This window comes from Schistocerca nitens, chromosome 5 (assembly GCF_023898315.1).
Source record: "Schistocerca nitens isolate TAMUIC-IGC-003100 chromosome 5, iqSchNite1.1, whole genome shotgun sequence".
Lineage (NCBI taxonomy): Eukaryota > Metazoa > Arthropoda > Insecta > Orthoptera > Acrididae > Schistocerca > Schistocerca nitens.
Window position 1 is genome coordinate 620,421,080 of NC_064618.1, and position 18,755 is coordinate 620,439,834.

At 42.4% G+C, this 18,755-nt stretch overlaps 1 protein-coding gene across 1 annotated transcript in view; it reads left to right on the top strand.

The window, feature by feature from the left end:
• Positions 1-16,444, top strand: part of LOC126260622 (glucose dehydrogenase [FAD, quinone]-like) — a 33,420-nt gene extending 16,976 nt beyond the window's left edge. Inside the window, 2 exon segments of the mRNA XM_049957960.1 lie at positions 4,435-4,784; positions 14,831-16,444. Of these exon segments, the coding sequence (XP_049813917.1) occupies positions 4,435-4,784; positions 14,831-16,444 (1,964 nt within the window).
• The last annotated feature ends 2,311 nt before the right edge of the window (positions 16,445-18,755 follow it).

An 18,755-nucleotide genomic window follows, 5' to 3' on the forward strand; every position in this document is an offset into this window, starting at 1 on the left:
TAGATAGGATTGCAACATTAAGACAGTGGCGCCATTAATGATGTATAAATGTCCCCCTAGCCTTCCCTAGACTTACATGATTAGGAGAGACAGGACTCTAATATTAGGACTGTAGTGTTAGGGTTGTAATACATTGCAGACCTATATAAACAGTTAAACTATTATGTTAGATAGAAATGAACCTCATATGTTAGACAGATAGAGCGAATATTACAATAGGCACCCATGCTACTACGCCACCGTAAACTCGTGTGGACTAACAAAGATGGGAACGGAACGACGAACTGGCAACATGCTAGCAAAAATGAAGACAACCTGCGGAAGAAGAAGAAGAATTCCAAGAAGGAAGAAGAAACCACGATCTATGCAGGCGGACTGGCGGACATCTATGTCCAAAACGAATAACAATCCTGTTCTCCTAAAGCCAAATAAAGACTATCCAAAAAATCTAAATACCCTACGCACACAACCATACATGGCGTATCAGCAAAACCGACGGGCCTTTCACTAATATATGACACGACAATAAAAAGAAACAAAATAGAAATAATCTGGAGCTCAGTTCGTCAGCGACCCTGACGGTGGCAACACGTATGATCACCGAATCATTGCGCCCGTTGGACACTACCAACGGGCAGTACACCCGTGGACTCTTCGATCCAGAAGCGCTACTACCGCGAATTTATGTCACCAATGATTACGTAAGATGAGACTGCCATTTTTGTTCTGTTGTAGGCAGACTTAACGCAGCGAGCCACTTACCGTTGCAACGGCGATACCCAAAAATACGATAAGGAGTGAAATCTATAACTGCAAGTAAAGTGAGCGTAAATCACTACTGATACACACAAGCAGAGTTCCAAACTAGAACTCAAAATTCAGAAAGTGAGATAACAATTGTATTTGCGAAATGGCATCCTAAAGCTCCAATAAAAAGTCAGAAACTGCCTATGCAACTGCTATGGTGGACTAGCGGCCATCCCAGTTGGATGAACATGCACCGATCTCCGGAGTCTTAGTCTCCGAAAGGGAGCCTCCTGCGACACAGATAATGCGACCACCACTCTCTAAGTCGCTCTACATATCGCTGCAATGGCTGGATATTAGAAATTATGCAGAGGAGAGGATATGATGAGGAAATAAAGCGTATACGGGAAGCAATAGTGCACTACCATTTATATAACCTTTTAACGAACAATACGTGACTTGAATATAGCATCTAACACTGTGCAGTGGCGGGAGTTGTGCTTCGAGAACAAATTCTGGGGCAGTACAGAATACAGTGCAGGATCAAGTGAAGCCCTTAGTGAATATCTTCATTAGACTAGTTGAGGACCGTTTTCATAAAACTCAGTAACTTCAAAGTTTGCAAAAATGAATTATATTTGTATTCGTGTACTTCTAATTGGGACAATCCCTTTCAGTATACTGGTTTTATCGAAACTTACTTCGTGTCTGTTTAATATTGGACATAAAACGGTGAAATTTTCTAAACTCAACAGCGAAAAAAAGAAACGAATTTTCTCAAAGGCGAACCTCTATGTCTGTAGTAGATATTTATATTATGTTTTCGAAGTAAGAAGCTCACTACTTCCCAGTTGGGCGTCACAGTTACATGCCCCCAGATACTGTATTTGATACCACTGGAAAGCAATTGAGAAAACTTGAGACCATAACCATACTGTAACACTACGATGAGGTTCGGGGTCACAGTGGCACCTACATGGTTCGAGCAAGAACTAGCATATGTCCGATTTCAAGATCACTGCTATTAGATTAATGAAAAATAAGCTAATTAATGAGAAAGAAGCTACCATGCAAAATCCCTGAAGCTGTAACTCTTATTTTTAAGCAAAAGGACAAAGATAATTCCATCTGCGAAGTCAAACAACATATTGTGCACTCCAGTCATTGCTGAAGAGAAGAAAACTAACAAAGTTTCAAGGAGAATGGTCGATCACCTATAAAAGAACCTAGAAGCCAAACGAGGAAAAATAAAGAACCGAAGTATTGAAACTAAAGATATATTTTCATGCCCGAGAGTTCGAGAGTTCAATGGGCAGGCCATGGAGTGTTCTGATGAGCATGAGAAAGAAACTAATGAAGCACAATACCTTACTGAACTAGTTTATTGTTACTTGTTCAGTAGGTTAAAATAAACTGGAAATTACTGCTATAAAATAACTAATCTGTAGATGTTCAGCTTTGGGAAAGATTCTTGACTTTTAGATGTTCTTTATTTGCAACTGAAAACTGATAAAAATGTTTTTCCAGCGTCGTATTACATATGTGATGTTTATTTGTCGAATATATTAGGTTGGTGCGTAAGTTTGCAGCGTTTTCGTTTTGAGTGTTGGTATTTCGCTTGCTATGGGTTTATTTATCCATTGTCATTTTGTATTTGTGGTTCACTGTTGCTATTTTAGTAGACATACTGTCATATTGCCATTTGGAGATAGTGAACGGAGCAGTGGACGCTAGAAAATGGAGTGCCAACTGGAGAAATCGGAACATTACCGACATATTCTTTCGTTTCAGTTCAATAGAGACGTGACAGCAGCGGAGGCAGCGAGAAACATTTGCGCCGTGCATGGGGACAAAACCATTGGACAGAGCACGACAAGAAAATGGTTTCCTCGTCTTCAGGAGGATCATTTTGACATTAGTGACTCTCCACGTTTAAGAAGGCCTTCGGGGTTTGATGAAGATCGTTTAAACGCATTATGCACTATATGATCCATATCAGTGTATTCGAGAAGCGGTAAATGTGGTGAACTGTGATCATTGCACCATCGTGCGACATTTTCATGCACTGGGGAAGGTTCAAAAGTCGGATGTATGAGCACCGCATACTGTATGTCCAAATCACAAAAGTCAGCGGGTATAAAATGTGCATTTCTGCTCCCTCGTCGTCAATTAGTTCGTGAGTAACACCGACCACCCGTTTCCCGTATCGTTACTGGTAACGACAATTGGTCTCTTTATCCTAACGTAAGGATAAGAAAAAAGCAGAAACTCCTCCCTAAAAGACAAGCGAGCATCCACAAAAGATAATGTTATGCATCTGGTGGAACCGCGACGGTGTGATTACGTATTACTTCCACGAGGTGTAACCATCACTGCTGACAATTATTGCCAACAGCTGAGATGTCTTTCAGGCACAATCCAAGAGCAACGAACAGCAAGATTACTTGAAGTGATACTACACCACGATAACGCCCGGTCGCATTCTGATAGACTGACAAAAAGTGTGGTGTCACCGCCAGACACCACACTTGCTAGGTGGTAGCCTTTAAATCGGCCGCGGTCCGTTAGTATACGTCGGACCCGCGTGTCGCCACTATCAGTGATTGCAGACCGAGCGCCGCCACACGGCAGGTCTAGTCTAGAGAGACTCCCTAGCACTCGCCCCAGTTGTACAGCCGACTTTGCTAGCGATGGTTCATTGTCTACATACGCTCTCATTTGCAGAGACGACAGTTTAGCAGAGCCTTCAGCTACGTCATTTGCTACGACCTAGCAAGGCGCCGTATTCCGTTGCTATAATCACTTCAAGAATGTATTCTGAACACATAATATTGTGAATCATGTACCGTCAAGAGCGACGTTCATCATTAATGGACTTAAGTTAAGTACCATACTAATTATGTCCGCTTTCTGAATTCTCATTCCTTGTCGTTCCAGACCTCACGTCAGCATAGTTTTTCCCTCTTCACGCCAGCCTGCGTGAGCTGAAACGAGTGCATTTCGGCCTCCACTCGTAACACGGTGTTGGCTCTTCTGCTAACACAAAAAAAGCACTATACCGGAGATGGGTTAGGAAATCATTCCGCACCCGTTTCTTGTGCCCGATCTTGTGCCGTCAAAGGTTCATCTTCTCCGCTCTCTACCTTTAAGGAACTTCCTATCCGGATGAAAATGCGGCCCGAATATGGATCAACCCATTTCTCACCTCAAAACCATGTGATTTCTACAGTCGCGGTATCGAAAAGTTAACCCAATGTTGGCAGACTGTTGTAAATAGTGAAGCAGAATATATTACTGATGACTAAACCCTCTGTTATCTGATAAATGTAACGAATCTGTGCACCAACACAATAGCCGGCCGCTGGTGGCCGAGCGGTTCTGGCGCTACAGTCTGGAACCGCGCGACCGCTACGGTCGCAGGTTCGAATCCTGCCTCGGGCATGGATGTGTGTGATGTCCTTAGGTTAGTTAGGTTTAAGTAGTTCTAAGTTCTAGGGGACTTATGACCTCAGCAGTTGAGTCCCATAGTGCTCAGAGCCAACACAATAAATCTGTAAGACATCAGCAATGTATACTATTTAGGTAATCCAATAAAGTGTGTTTCGTGAAAATAATGTTTCTTTGTAGTTGTTGACATTTGTGAAGCGATTAGTCTGCAGAGTTTACGAACGCTTGCTCTCGGTGCAGCCTCGCCTCTGATGCATTCGTGCACTGGCCCTGCAGCTGCCCCGCAGTGGGCAGCGGAGACGGACACGTGCAACCTGGGCGGCAGCGCCGGCGTGCTGTTCGCGCAGCTGTTGGCAACCCTGGCGCAAGCGCAGTGCCTGCTGTCAGACCGCGGCGCCTACCCGCCCGACACCCTGAGCCCGCTACCGGAGTACGACTTCGTGGTGGTCGGCGCCGGGTCCGCCGGGTCCGCGGTGGCAGCTCGCCTCTCGGAGAACCCCGACTGGAGGGTGCTGCTGCTCGAGGCAGGCGGGGACCCGCCGCCCACCTCAGACATCCCCGGACTCTTCCCCTCACTGGCAAAGACAGAGGTATGTGAGTCCCAGAGAGCTGCTCAGATGTACAGATTCTTGAACACACGGCACTGTTCAGTAAGTACTTCACCAGCAGATACACTGCTTGCAATAAAATTGCATCATCGAGTAATAATACAATTTTACTTGTCGTGAAGGGCGAGCAACATGGTAATCAGGATGCTGATGTCTCAAATCTAAAAGGAAAAAAGATCTGATTCCTGTCCAAGGTCAAAGGACAGGAGAGTGAATGAACAATGTGATGAGTGTTACAAGGTTGTCTGTAAATAACAATGGGTGTCATCATGTGAGATGGAGAGCGAGTAGAAATTGATTTGTAACACACCTCTTTGTAAGTGATAACTAACTAATTATAATATGGTTAAATTGTGAATGGTAAACGAATATTTTTGTGTTAGAATGTCTTTTGCAAGTAAACAAACTAAAAAATACACAGGGTGTAACAGGTATAAGTGCACATATTTTTGTATGCGGTAGCTTAATATGTACAAACATTAGTGTGTTGGGTGTTTTTTCTGTGTCGAACAGTCTTCCCACAACCTCTTGTTTATGACCTAATGTTTTCTGCATGGCGGTATCAGGACTATCAATGAATGATACCTGGAAATGTAGACTGCCCATTTTGCATTCTTGTGTCCACACCTCAATACCTGACTTGCCACTGTGGGAAAAATGAACATTAGTGGTATTACACAACATAAAAACATACAATTTGTAACAGCTACAAATATTAGTCTGAAAATGACTTAAATACTAATATAATGTTGTTCCCCACACCATTCTGAGTCATCAATATAAACATTTGTACTTATCTCCATTACATCCTGTATATGTTTTCATATTTCTTACATAGGTAATACATAATTACAACTTATGCGTAACTTGATTATGACATACAAAAATTAGGCTTTATTTTCAACAGTGTCTGTGGATTTCACACTAAGTCGTTATTAATATTGTTTAAATATTTTACATTTAATCACAATACTGTTGTTACAATCACTTTTGGTTTAAAAGACTCCATACGCATAATATGCTTTCCTAGAGCACATACCACATACAGATTAAAAATATATAGCCTACGTTCGTCAAATGTTTGTTACAGTATTGTGTAAAAATTTGGAGAAAAACCAGTCAAGAGCTTTCCAACATTTTTGGTAACATCATTAATCAGTGACTCGCCTTTATATAATAGTGTAGATCACTTATTTATGTTATCATATATATTTTTAAAAATGTAGCCTATATGCATCTGAACATTTATCAGGTATATCATATAAAAAGTTGAAGAAAAATGCTCACAAATTTTTCTAGGTTTCTGCTAACAACTTTTTCCATTTATATGTTATCAGATATATATTCGTACGTGATAGATATTTAAAAAATATGTAGCTTATCTCCATCTAACCAGTTTAAATAGCCATTTCCTGCCCCTGAGACATAGGCTGTTCTGCAGGGAGGGTTACTTGGCGGGCCGATACTGTTCCCTCCAACATGCCTGTCATGCAGAGCAGCCTGTATACCAAAGGCAGGATAAACAGTTTTTTGCCCAAAGCTCCAGTCCTATCTGAACTCGGGCATCATAAAACCCGCAGTGCTGATTTTATCCCAGATTTGATTGAAATGCTTTCTACTGCACTGTTAATTGATTTTATGTGCACAGGGTGAAAACATTGAAATATCTCGAAAATTTCACATCGGATCAAAAAATGCTATGATTCCAATTTGTTTGTCACCGAAGGGGACATTCCACAATACCACACTCGACCCTTCAACCCATCTCATGCGTCGGTGATGGGGGCCAACTTTGAAATCTCAATGGGAACCCCCACTTTTTGTTACAGGTTACAATTCTACGGCCAAATCGACCTGTTTCGTCTGAAGCATTTTCTTTGTTTCATCACAGATGGCGCTGTAATCGGGGTAACAGAAATGGCCCTTGAATATCCAGTGGTATGTGGAAACCCACCTCCATACCACGATGGTGAGACAACAGTATTTCGTAACTTACAATTGGAAACGCCATTTGAAACGTTGTATTTCTCCGGAATATCGAACAGGGCACTGTGGCCATGTATTTCCAATCTACGATGTATCATAACTATGACTGGAATTCACGTATCGTGCAGATCCAGAGCAGATAGCGGCCCTAAACACTACAATACTTTCGCGGTGTTTATTGCCTGAAGACATAGCTATTATTTGAGAAAAGACGTGCAAGTGGACGATAAATGTTGCAACAACAGAAGAAAAGATTGAAGTGGTCCTGATTTACGTAGAACGTAGGCGAAATGTTGAAGCTGCTGTTACCCTGAAGTCCCTCGTTTTCGGAGAAAGCTCGCTCTCGCTCGTTCTTTTACCAAGTTGCTAGCGCCTTTATGTGTGGTAGCAGTGCACAGACCGGCAAAAGGAAACAAAACAAACGTGTTACAGGAGAAGCTAATGAAGTAGCTGTACTAGTGGCAGCTTTCCGCAACTCACGGGTAAGCACCCGGCAATTATACCGCGAATGCGGTAGAAAATACTGTGACAATACTCCATCGTCATTAAGTTTCAATCATACTACGTCTCACTGCATCAAGTACTTCATGGCGACGATTTTCGTAACCAATTAGTGTTTTGTGACTGGGCACGTCAACAAATGCAAACGACTCCCACGTTCTTTGCCGATGTACTATTTCCCGCTGTGTCTACATTCACAAACCATGGTAGCACTAACCGGCACAACAAGCATTACTGGAATGTAGACAATCCCTACTGGTTACGGCTCGTTGCCAATCAACATCCTTAGTTGACTAACGTATGGCGTGACAGCATGCTGAACAAACTCATTGGTCCATATTTTATCGACAGCGTGGTGAATGGACGCAAATATCTAACATTCTTGGAATAGGAACTACTGCAGGATGTTAGCCTGGACGTTCGAAAACGTATGTGGTTTCAGAGTGACGGCAGCCCAGCGCTTTACACAATTAAAATGCAGATGGTATTAAACCGTCTTTACACTGGTCGGTGGATCGGCCCGCTGTGTCACCGGATATGACGTCGCCGGATTTGACGTCGACGGATTTCTTGCTGTGGGGATGTTTAAAAGATAAGATGTACCAGCAAGGGCCAAAAGGTCGTGAAGACATGGTCATCCGTATCAGAAACGCCTGTGCTGGCACTTCTGCAGATGTGCTTCTGTCCTATGTATGGTCGTTTTAAAAGCGGATCACTAAATCTATTAAAGTTGGCAGTACAACTTTCGAGGACTCATTATAACAGGAAAAGTAAAATAGCCTTCGCCTCAAGCCATGGCCACAGTGCCGCGTTCGGTAGTCGACATGTGGGAAGAATACCACGGTGCGAGTGGGGTTCCCTATTAGAAGGCATGAAATACTTGCCTGTCCTACCCTCGCAGCATGGAGTTGGGTTCCACATGCCATTGGATATTCGAAGGCCATTGAGCAGCATGTTCTAAATTACGACTGAGAACCCATTTCTATTCCTCCAACTACAGCTCCATCTGTGGCGAAACAAAGAAAATAATTCAGACAAAATGTATGTTGATTTTTCATAGAATCGTAATCTTTAATAAAAAACGGGGGTCCTCAGTGAAGATTTCAAGTTTGTGTTCCCCCACTCCGGCCACCTTGAGGTGGAGTGGGGGCCGAGTGTGGTAACATTGGATGTTCCCCTCCGAGACAAAAGAATACCACCGTGCCGAAACCCCTAAGGATAGAAATTAAAATTTGGAGAAGGTGTGCATGTTATCCTGTTTAAGAAGGGATTTTTTGAAATTCCAACCCTAAGGAGATAGGAGATGAAAGGTGTTTTAGAAAAATGTCGCTATTAAGGCAGTTTAGAGGCTAGACCTACGAAAATTGGTGTTTCGTTTATTGGTCAGAAATGAAAAAATACGGAATTCAGCGTTTTTGTAGATTTAAACATAAGGGGGTGAAACAGTGGGTGATACATTTATGAAAATGTATCATTATTAAAGAACTTCCAAAGTATTTGTAAAGGTACATCTATGAACATTGCTATTTGACTTATCGCACAAATAAAAAAAAAAATACGATTTTCCATGTTTTTGGAAATTGAACCCTAAGAGGGTAAATAGGGGATAAGATTTTTGTATGAAGATATTTTATTATGAAAGCATTTTTAAAGCTAAATGAACGAAAACTTAAATTTGGCTTCTCAGTTAGAAATAAAAAAAATTGTGTTACACTGTTTTTGGAAATTCAGCTTCTAGGGGGGTGAAATAGAGGATGAAACGTCTTTTGAATATACTTAATTTCGAATGCTTTTTTAAATATAAATATTTGAAAACTGGTGTTGTGCATCTCGTTTAGAAATGAAAAAAACGTGTTTCACTTTTTCTGAAATTCAACCCCTAAGGGGGTGAAACCCTGATTCACTGACTCATCATCGCCCAGCTCAAACCGCTATGGATAGATACTAGAAGTTTTCACTGCATGTGGACCTTATACTGTAAGCGCCGTTTAAGAAGGGATTGTCAGAAATTCCACTCCTAAGGGGGTGAAATAGGGGATGAAAGGCTTTTTCGAATTCCTTCGCTGTTAAGGTAATTTTGAAGCTAGGTCTACGAAAATTGGTATTTGGTTTCTCAGTAAGGAAAAAAATACGTGTTCAGCATTTTTGAAAATTCAACCACTAAGGGGGTAAAATAGTGGGTGAAAGTTTGTTTGAAAATAAGTAATTACTAAAGAACTACTAAAGGATTTGTGAAGCTTCATCTATGACAACTGGTATTTGACTTCTGTGTTAGAAATAAAAAAAATACGCCTTTCGGTGTTTTTGGGAATCCAGCCTCTAAGGCAGTGCAATAGGGGATGAAAATTTTTAAGAAAATATTTCGTTTCATTAAAAAATATTGAAGCTATATTGATGAAAACTAGTATTCCACTTCTCTGTTAGATGTAAAGAAATACTTGGTAGTCGATGGAAGTTGCTTTGGAAACATCTCTACAAGAACGCAAAAGGCATGATTAACAAAAAATTTGGGCTCCAGCTACCAGAATCGTTTTTTGTTCAGAAGTGCATTCGGAAAATACCATGTTTATATGGTCTTAATTAGAATGGAAAGCTTAGAAATGTTTACAGTTTGAGAACAACATAAAAATTCGATGAAATAAAAATAAAATCTATGAAGGTCATACAGTACAAGCAAGCGAAGCAGCGTTCACCAAGTTATTATATACGTATATAGACAGTACAGTAGCGAGAATGCATGGTTAAATTTGTATGTGATTTGGTGGTACACAGAGTGCAAAATTTAGTATGTAGAATTGCCATATCTAGTAGCACAAATGTTCGTAACCTGACTGGACATGCAGTGAAACTGAGCTTGGGTTAATCATACAGGTGTGTGACGGCATGATGCCTTGGTTTTATGCCAATTTCAACAATAGTCCCTTGGCAAACCATGAACAGGTGTTTCCATTGAGTGAGAGATTTGAGAGCTTCCTGGTCACGAAACAGTCCAACATTCTCTACATAGAGGTAGGTCAGTACAGCACAGGCAAGATGTGCTTTGGCGTTATTTAGTTGAATGGAAACATGACGGAGACCTTAAAGATAGGACACAGCCGCCAGTCTTAACACGCCAGAAATGTGTGGCACCTATCCATCTTTCCAACAATGAGAACCAGAGGGGATCATGTGTGCCGTGTGCTACCCAGTACCATTACGCCAGGTGTTGGGGCCATATGGTGATGACGAATAGCAGTCTTGTAATATGGTGCGAACGAAGGAACACTGCCAGCAGAGTTGACATTCGGATTCTGAAAAGACTGTTGTTTAGTTGGCACAATACTATTAATTCTATTCGACGATGCCTAGTTAATTTCGTTTATTTTGTTAGCGACGCCACTCTGGTTTTCTTCTATTAGGATATGTTGAAGCCGACTACCAAACGATTCTAACTGCCACCAACATACATTGCGCATAAGGACCACGAAGATAAGATACGAGAAATTTGGGCTCATACGGAACCATATACACAGTCGTCTTTCCCTCTCTCTATTTGCGAGTGGAACAGGAAATGACTAGTAGAGGTACAGGGTACCCTTCACCACGCACCGTACGGTGGCTTGAGGAGAATCTATGTAGATGTAGATGTAGACGAAGGAGGACACCACAGGCCGAAAGTGGTAGTCCGATGACAATTTTGGCAATCTTAGAGAAACAAATGCTGTTTTTCCATCCCGAATCTCAGAAAGACAAATTCAGTTATGTAGGGGCTGACCAACTCCTCCCACCTTCGTTAATACCATAAAAGACGTCGTGAGGCCGGAGGTTTCGCCCAAGAATGCATGTGCGAATATAGAGTGCTAGCAGTGAAGCCGCAGAGAGAGCTGTTTTCCTGCTGCTGAAATATATTCGCACGCCGCTCCGCATCAAATACAGTGTATTTGCTATCAGCCAAGGAAGTGTTTTATGTATTCTTCATAGTCATAATTACCACACTTTCCACATTTCTCTACATCGAGACCTGCACTTATTAGATTATTCAACTGGTAAGGACAATCTGTGTGAAATAAGGCACTGACACAGGATGGTGAGAGAACTGCTGAGGCTGCACTATATGACTAGCACAATATATGCGACAGGCTAAATAATCTTAGATTTCTAGAAGAAAATAATAGTTTCGACTCTAAAGAAGGCAGTTGCTGATTGGTGTGAATACTAACGCACCATCGGTTTAATAAGTCATGGCTGCAATATATTGAGACGAATTATTTACAGAAGAATGGAAAAACTAGTACAAGCCAGACTGTGGGAAGATCAGTTTGGATGCCAGAGAAATATAGAAACACGCGAGGAATACTGACTTGAACGACGTATCCTAGAACACAGGTTGAAGAAAGGCAAACCTACTTATATAAAAGTTGCAGATTTAGGGAACCCTTTTGAAAATATTCACTGGAGTACATTATGCAAATTCTGAAGGTAGCAAGAACAAAACACAGGAAACGAAATGATACCTGCAACTTGTTCAGAAACTAGACTACAGTCATAAGAGTCGAAGGACGCGAAAGGGAAGTCGTCGTTAAGAAGGGAACGGGAGAGATTGTGGCCTTCCTCCAATATTACTCACTCTGCGTATTGAACAACCAGTAAACGAGAAATATGAAACGGAAATTAAAGTTCATTAAGAAAAAAATTTAAGGGTTGCCGAAAGCATTGTAATTCTGAAGGAGAGGGCAAAGGATTCGGTTGAACAGTTGAACGGAATGGAAAAGAGATTCTAAGATGAATATAAACGGTTGGTAATGGACTGTAATCGAATCTAATCAGAGCAATGCTGAGGGTATTAATCAGGGAATGAGAAACCAAAAGTAGTAGATGAATTTTTTATTTGGGCAGTGAAAACAACTTACGAAATAGAGAGGATACATGCACGCAAGAGATAGCAAGAAAAGCATTTCTGAATTACAGGAATTTATTAACATCTAATATAAATCGAATTGTTGGCAAAACTTTTCTAAAGGTATATGTCTGGAGTGTAACCTTGCACAGAAGTGAAGTGTGGATGGTAAGTGTTTCTGACAAGAAGAGAATAGAAGCTTTGAAATCTGGCGCTAAAGAAGAATACTGAAGAATGGATGGCTGGATCGTATAACAGAAGAGCAGGTGGTGAATAGAACTGGAGAGAAAAGAAATTCATGGCACAACTTGACTAAAAGAAAGCATCAGTTGCTGAAGCATCAGGGAATTGTGAACTTGCTAATATAAGTAGGTATGGGTGGTAAAAATGGTAATGCGAGAAGAAGACTTGAAGATTCAACAGGATGTAAATTGTGGTAATTACGCAAAGATGAAGAGGCTTACACAGGACAGACTAGCACGGAGAGCTGTGTCAAAGAAGTCTTCGGATTCAACATCACAACAGCAACAATAACAAATTACAGGGGTACGAAATGATTCGATTACATAGGCGCAGTAAAAGTAAAGCCGATAGTAGAACTGCATATCAGTGATAGGAGAGCATGGAAATACAATCAGCCAACATAGTAGAGTGTTTACAAAATACGACTGAGATACATCCTGGAATATTGTTCATGTATGTGGGACCCGCACCAAATACACCTAACAAGAGATACAGAACGTGCACCACGCTAGGTCACAGGTTTGTTTGATCCATGGGAGAGTGTCACAGAGATGCTGAAGAAACTAAACTCGCAAGCGTTTAAGGGAGACCCAAACTATTCAGAGAAAACCTACTTTGTTTGAAGAACCGGATTTATAAAATGTATCGGGGACGATACTATATCTTCGGCGAAGTACCTCTCCCTTAGGGATGGCGACAACAAGAGGTGTTTAAACAGTGGCTTTTCGCCATACTTGAACGACAGTAAGCCTAATAATGGTAAAGTGACAGTACTGTCCGCCATGCTGTTTGCAATGGTTTGAAGAGTATGCGTGTACAAGTAGAAATAGGTAGTTCATCCCATCAAAGTAGATAAGTCAAGTGGAAAATCTAATTTTATTTTCCTCTTCCTAAGTCCTGTTTAAGAGTGAATGAGATCTGTGTAAATATATTTGAGATATCATTTGAAGTATAAAATATATATTTTTGGTTTAACAATATTTACATATTTTACCATCTTTTTTTTTTTTTACAGAGCATCTCAAATCCTCTATTTCCACTTTTCTCTAACCTTCCACAGCTCTTCAGAAATGTTCTTCTCTGTTATTAACGACTGGATCCCATAAATCTAAGTACTTACTTGCCACCCTTTTCCTGCTTCCAGATGGTACTCAGTCCAAAACATACATTAGAAACTTCTTCTTGCATCGATTTGATACACTCATAATGTTCTCATAATACTGCATTGTTTCTGTTGAATAAAATCAATAATTCAGTTTTGGACATACATTCTCACTCTTACTTCGTTTTTTTAAATATATATTTTCTGATGTCTTCAGAAATTTGTATCTGCATATTGAGTCGAAAGACAGGTTTGGTGCAGCTCTCCATGCTACTGTACCCTGTGCATTCGTCTCTGAACAACTACTGCAACCTACATCCTTCCAAATCTACTTACTGTATTCATGTCTTGGTCACCCTCTACAACTTTTACACACACCCTCCCGCCCCTCCCCCCCCCCCACACACACACTTCCGTCCAGTACTAAATTAATGATCCCTTGATGTCTCATAATGTTTCCTATTAACTGACCCCTTGTTTTAATCAAGTTGTACCACAAATTTCTTGTCTCCCCAATTCTGTTCGATAACTCCTCATTAGTAACATGATCTACCCATCTACTTTTCAGCATTCTTCTCTAGCACCACATTTCAAAAGCTCCATCTGTCATTACCATGCTTTCAATTTAATGAAGGAATAGTCATCTTCCCAAATTTTTTTTACCGATTTCCTTGTCTTCTTTCCCATCGTTTATAATTTCCCCCTACATTTTCCTGTTTGTCAGTAGCTCCCATTATTGTTATCCCGTCTTCTACCACTAAATCCTCAGTTTTTTCACCGATCACCAAGTATCTCGATTGAATTTTAACCCGATTGTTAAATATTCAGGTTACATACTCTACATCTCCACAGGACTGGTCTAAAGTTAGTAGGCTTTTGCAAATCACGTTGAGTGTAATATATAATCATTTATTGGCCTCCACATATCATATATATTTTTGCTTTCAATGCTGTAGAGTTTATTGTGGCGGTAATGTATGTAAAATACAACATCCTAGACGTAATCTTGTTGTAAAACGAAATCCGTGCGTTAAATATTTGGCAGTTTTGGTTTCTGATATTACGTTTGGGCTGTGTTTATTTTGATTCACCTCCACATTTTCTAAAGCCTACAAATTTGCTGAAAGTACATTATGATAGGCTTTTTCTATAAGTACAAGCACCAGAGAAGTAGTCTGTGCTGGAAGCACTTTCTGTTGACTTATTTGCTGAAGCCAAAAAACGTGATGAGTTGTCGATCTATTAGCTCTAAGGCCTTATGTTCCTGAGCCTCAATTTTTTTTCTTCAAACTAAAAACTGAAATAAAAGATCTTGTTTAGGTGGACTGGTCGTATCTGACGGAAGTAAACAGTCGTGTCTGCCAACTGCAACCTGGCGGGAGGTGTGCCTACCCCCGCGGCAAGGTCCTGGGGGGCAGCAGCTCCATCAACGGCATGGCCTACTTCAGGGGCAGCCCGCAGGATTACGACTCGTGGGCGGCGCTAGGGAACCGCGGCTGGTCCTACCGGGAGGTGCTGCCCTTCTTCAAGAAGCTGGAGACCTTCGACGGGGAGGAACTGCAGAGGAGACCGCAGACGGCAGCTCTGCACGGGTGCGACGGCCCCATCCAGGTGTCAAAGACTCAGCGTCTGGACCCTGCTATCGATGCACTGGACTCTGCAGCCGATGAATTAGGCTACAAGCTCGTCGAAGATTTCAGCACCGAGCCAAACATCGGGTTTGGTCAGGCGTACGCATCCATCAAGAATGGGTCGAGGTGGAGTACAGCCCGTGGATACTTAATGCCAGCTAAGGAGAGAGCGAACCTACATGTCGTTAAGTTTGCGCTCGTAACCAAAGTGCTGATCGAATCCACGAAAAAGATAGCTTACGGTGTACAGTTCCTGAAGCAGGGGAAGATGCACGAAGTTAGAGCGACAAAGGAAATAATTCTTTCAGCAGGGGCTGTCAATACACCTCACTTGTTAATGCATTCCGGCATTGGACCAAAAGCTCATTTGGAGGGAATTGGTATACCTGTGGTAGCGGACCTCAAAGTGGGTTACAATCTTCAGGATCACGTAACATATGTCGGTATGTATTTCACAAGGAAGCCACTGCTGAAAATGGTGCCTGAAGAGGGTATATTTCAATACCTAATGAACAGGACAGGTCCTCTATCAACTACCGGAATCACTTCATACGTAGGATTTATACGGACGGATGCAGCGTCACGTGATGCTCCTGGGATTTCTGAAGCCGATAGGAGTAACCACCCAGACATACAGTTATTCTTTGAAATGGTGCCGAGCGGCACTGGCGATAGAGTGGCCAAAATATTCAACTACGAGGAAGAAGCGATGGACCCTGTGGTCAAACTGATAGCGCGAAAAGATGCAATTATACCGATGACGGCGCTCGTGGCACCGAGGAGTCGGGGGCGCATAAGGCTGAGGAGCGCAGACCCGACGCAGCCGCCGCTGATCGACTCCGGCTACCTGGAAGACCCGCGCGACCTCGAAAACCTGCTGTCCGGCGTGGCGTTCGCCTACCGTATGGGCTCCACGGAGGCGATGCGGCGCGCAGGCTTCGCCGTCGAGGACCACCCACTGGAGGCGTGCAGCCACCGGAGGCGGCTGACGCCGGATTACTGGCGCTGCGCTGCGCCCTACGTGGTCAGCCCGGCCTTCCATCCCGTGGGCACCGCCAAGATGGGCCCCTCGAGCGACGTTGACGCAGTCGTCGACGCGAGGCTGAGAGTCCACTGCGTGCGCAACCTGCGCGTGGCCGACGCGTCCGTCATGCCGCTCATTGTGCGTTGCAACACCAACGTGCCGACAATCATGATCGGCGAGAAGTGCGCCCACATGGTAGCCCAAGACTGGGGGCACTAAGCAGCACAGAGCTGTGATGCAGGTCCCTTGATCTTGGGTAGCTCACAACGACTGGTGTAAGTAGGCTGTTTAAGTTTTTGCCGGCCAGTGTGGCCGAGCGGTTCTAGGCGCTTCAGTCTGGAACCGCGCGACCGCTACGGTCGCAGGTTCGAATCCTGCCTCGGGCATGGATGTGTGTGATGTCCTTCGGTTAGTTAGGTTCTAAGTTCTAGGGGACTGATGACCTCAGATGTTAAGTCTCATAGTGCTCAGAGCCATTTGAACCATTTTTGTTTAGGTTTTTATGTTGGTAACGCCACGTAGCGCTCTGTATGAAAATCACTGACTGTGCTATGTGCAGTCTGTGGCTGGTTGGCATTGTTGCAATATTCTCTATTGTAGTATTGGGCAGTTGGATGTGGACAGTGCATAGCGTTGCGCTATTAGAGGTGAGCCACCAGCAGATTCTAACTACTGAAGGCGCTAACTACTGATGAAAGATTTTGATAGAGAACAAACAATGTATTTACCTTAATAGTGTTCAAAAGTCACAATATATATATTACTTCATGACATCCAGTCTTACAAATTTACTCTTTCTGGCGGACACACATCCAGATCATCCGCTCTCAAAACTCCGCCATCTCACTCCCCACATCCACCACTGCTGGCGGCTCACCTCCAACTGCGCAACGCTATGCGCTGTTCACATTCAACTGCCCAACACTACAATAGAGAATATTTCAACAATGCCAACCAGCCACAGACTGCACACGGCACAGTCAGTGATTTTCATACAGAGCGCTACGTGGCGCTACCAATATAAAAACCTAAACAGCCTACTTACACTGGTTTGCCCACTATCTGGCATCACTGCCAAAGATGTTATTGTGCATGCTGCTTAGAATATAATTCGAAACCTACATCGCAAAAATAATTATTACAGAAAAACTAGCAAAGGAAGCGTGTTTCCCCTGTAATCATGTTACCGGCAAGTACCAACGGTAGTTGTGACAAAAAATGTACCAAAAGTTCCTTCCAGTGTATACGAGGTGTGGCTAGAAAAAAACCGGACTAGTACTGGTGAAACAATAAAACGAATGCAATAAGGCTGAAAGTCGCGTGGCCTGTCACGCGACTCTCGCTCCGCCTACTGCTCGAGTTTCATCTGCCTCCTGCACTCAGTCTGCCCGTGGCGTCTGTTTTAAGTAGTTGACGTTTTGTCTGTGCGTCGGAAAATGTTGAGTGTACAGAAAGAACAGCGTGTTAACATCAAATTTTGTTTCAAACTAGGAAAATCTGCAAGTGAAACGTTTGTAATGTTACAAGAAGTGTACGGCGATGATTGTTGATCGCGAACACAAGTGTTTGAGTGGTTTAAACGATTTAAAGATGGCCGCGAAGACACCAGTGATGACACTCGCACTGGCAGACCATTGTCAGCAAAAACTGATGCAAACATTGAAAAAATCGGTAAACTTGTTCTACAAGATCGCCGTTTAACAATCAGAGCAGTGTCTGAGTTAACAGGAGTTGACAAGGAAAGTGTTAGGCAGATTCTTCATGAAAGTTTCAACATGAACAAAGTGTGTTCAAAAATGGTTCCAAAGTGTCTCACAATTGAACAGAAGGAACGCCGAAGAATGATTTGTTCTGACATCCTGGAAAACATTGAAAGTGATCCCACCTTCTTACAAAATGTTATTACTTGCGATGAATCGTGGTTTTTTACTTACGATCCTGAAACTAAACGCCAATCGATGCATTGGAAAACTCCTGGTTCTCCACGACAAAAAAAAGCACGAATGTCAAAATCGAAATTCAAGGCAATGATGATTGTTTTTTTTGACATCAAAGGGATTGTGCACATTGATTGGGTACCAGAGGGACAAACAGGGAACCAGCATTACTACATTAGCGTCCTGGCTACCCTACGTGAGCGAGAACGGAGAAAACGGAACGATTTGTGGAGAAAAAAGTCATGGATCCTTCACGAAGACAATGCCCCAGCTCACAGTGCGTTGTCAGTGAAGACGTTTTTGGCAAAACACAACATTCCCATCTTAGATCATCCACCCTACTCACCTGATTTGGCCCCCTGTGACTTTTTTCTTTTCCCTAAAGTCAAGTCAGCTTTGAAAGGAACTAGATTTGAGACTGTTGAAGCAGTAAAAGAAAAAGCGACGGAAGTAATGTATGGACTTACCGAAAATGATCTGCAGCATTGCTATGAACAGTGGAAAATTCGTATGGAGCGGTGTAGAGACCGAGGAGGAGAGTACATTGAAGGAGATAACATGAAATTGTAAATAATTGTAAATAAATGTTTTTTCCAGCATCAGTCCGGTTTCTTTCTAGCCGCACCTCGTACATACCCTCGTGTGAACAATTT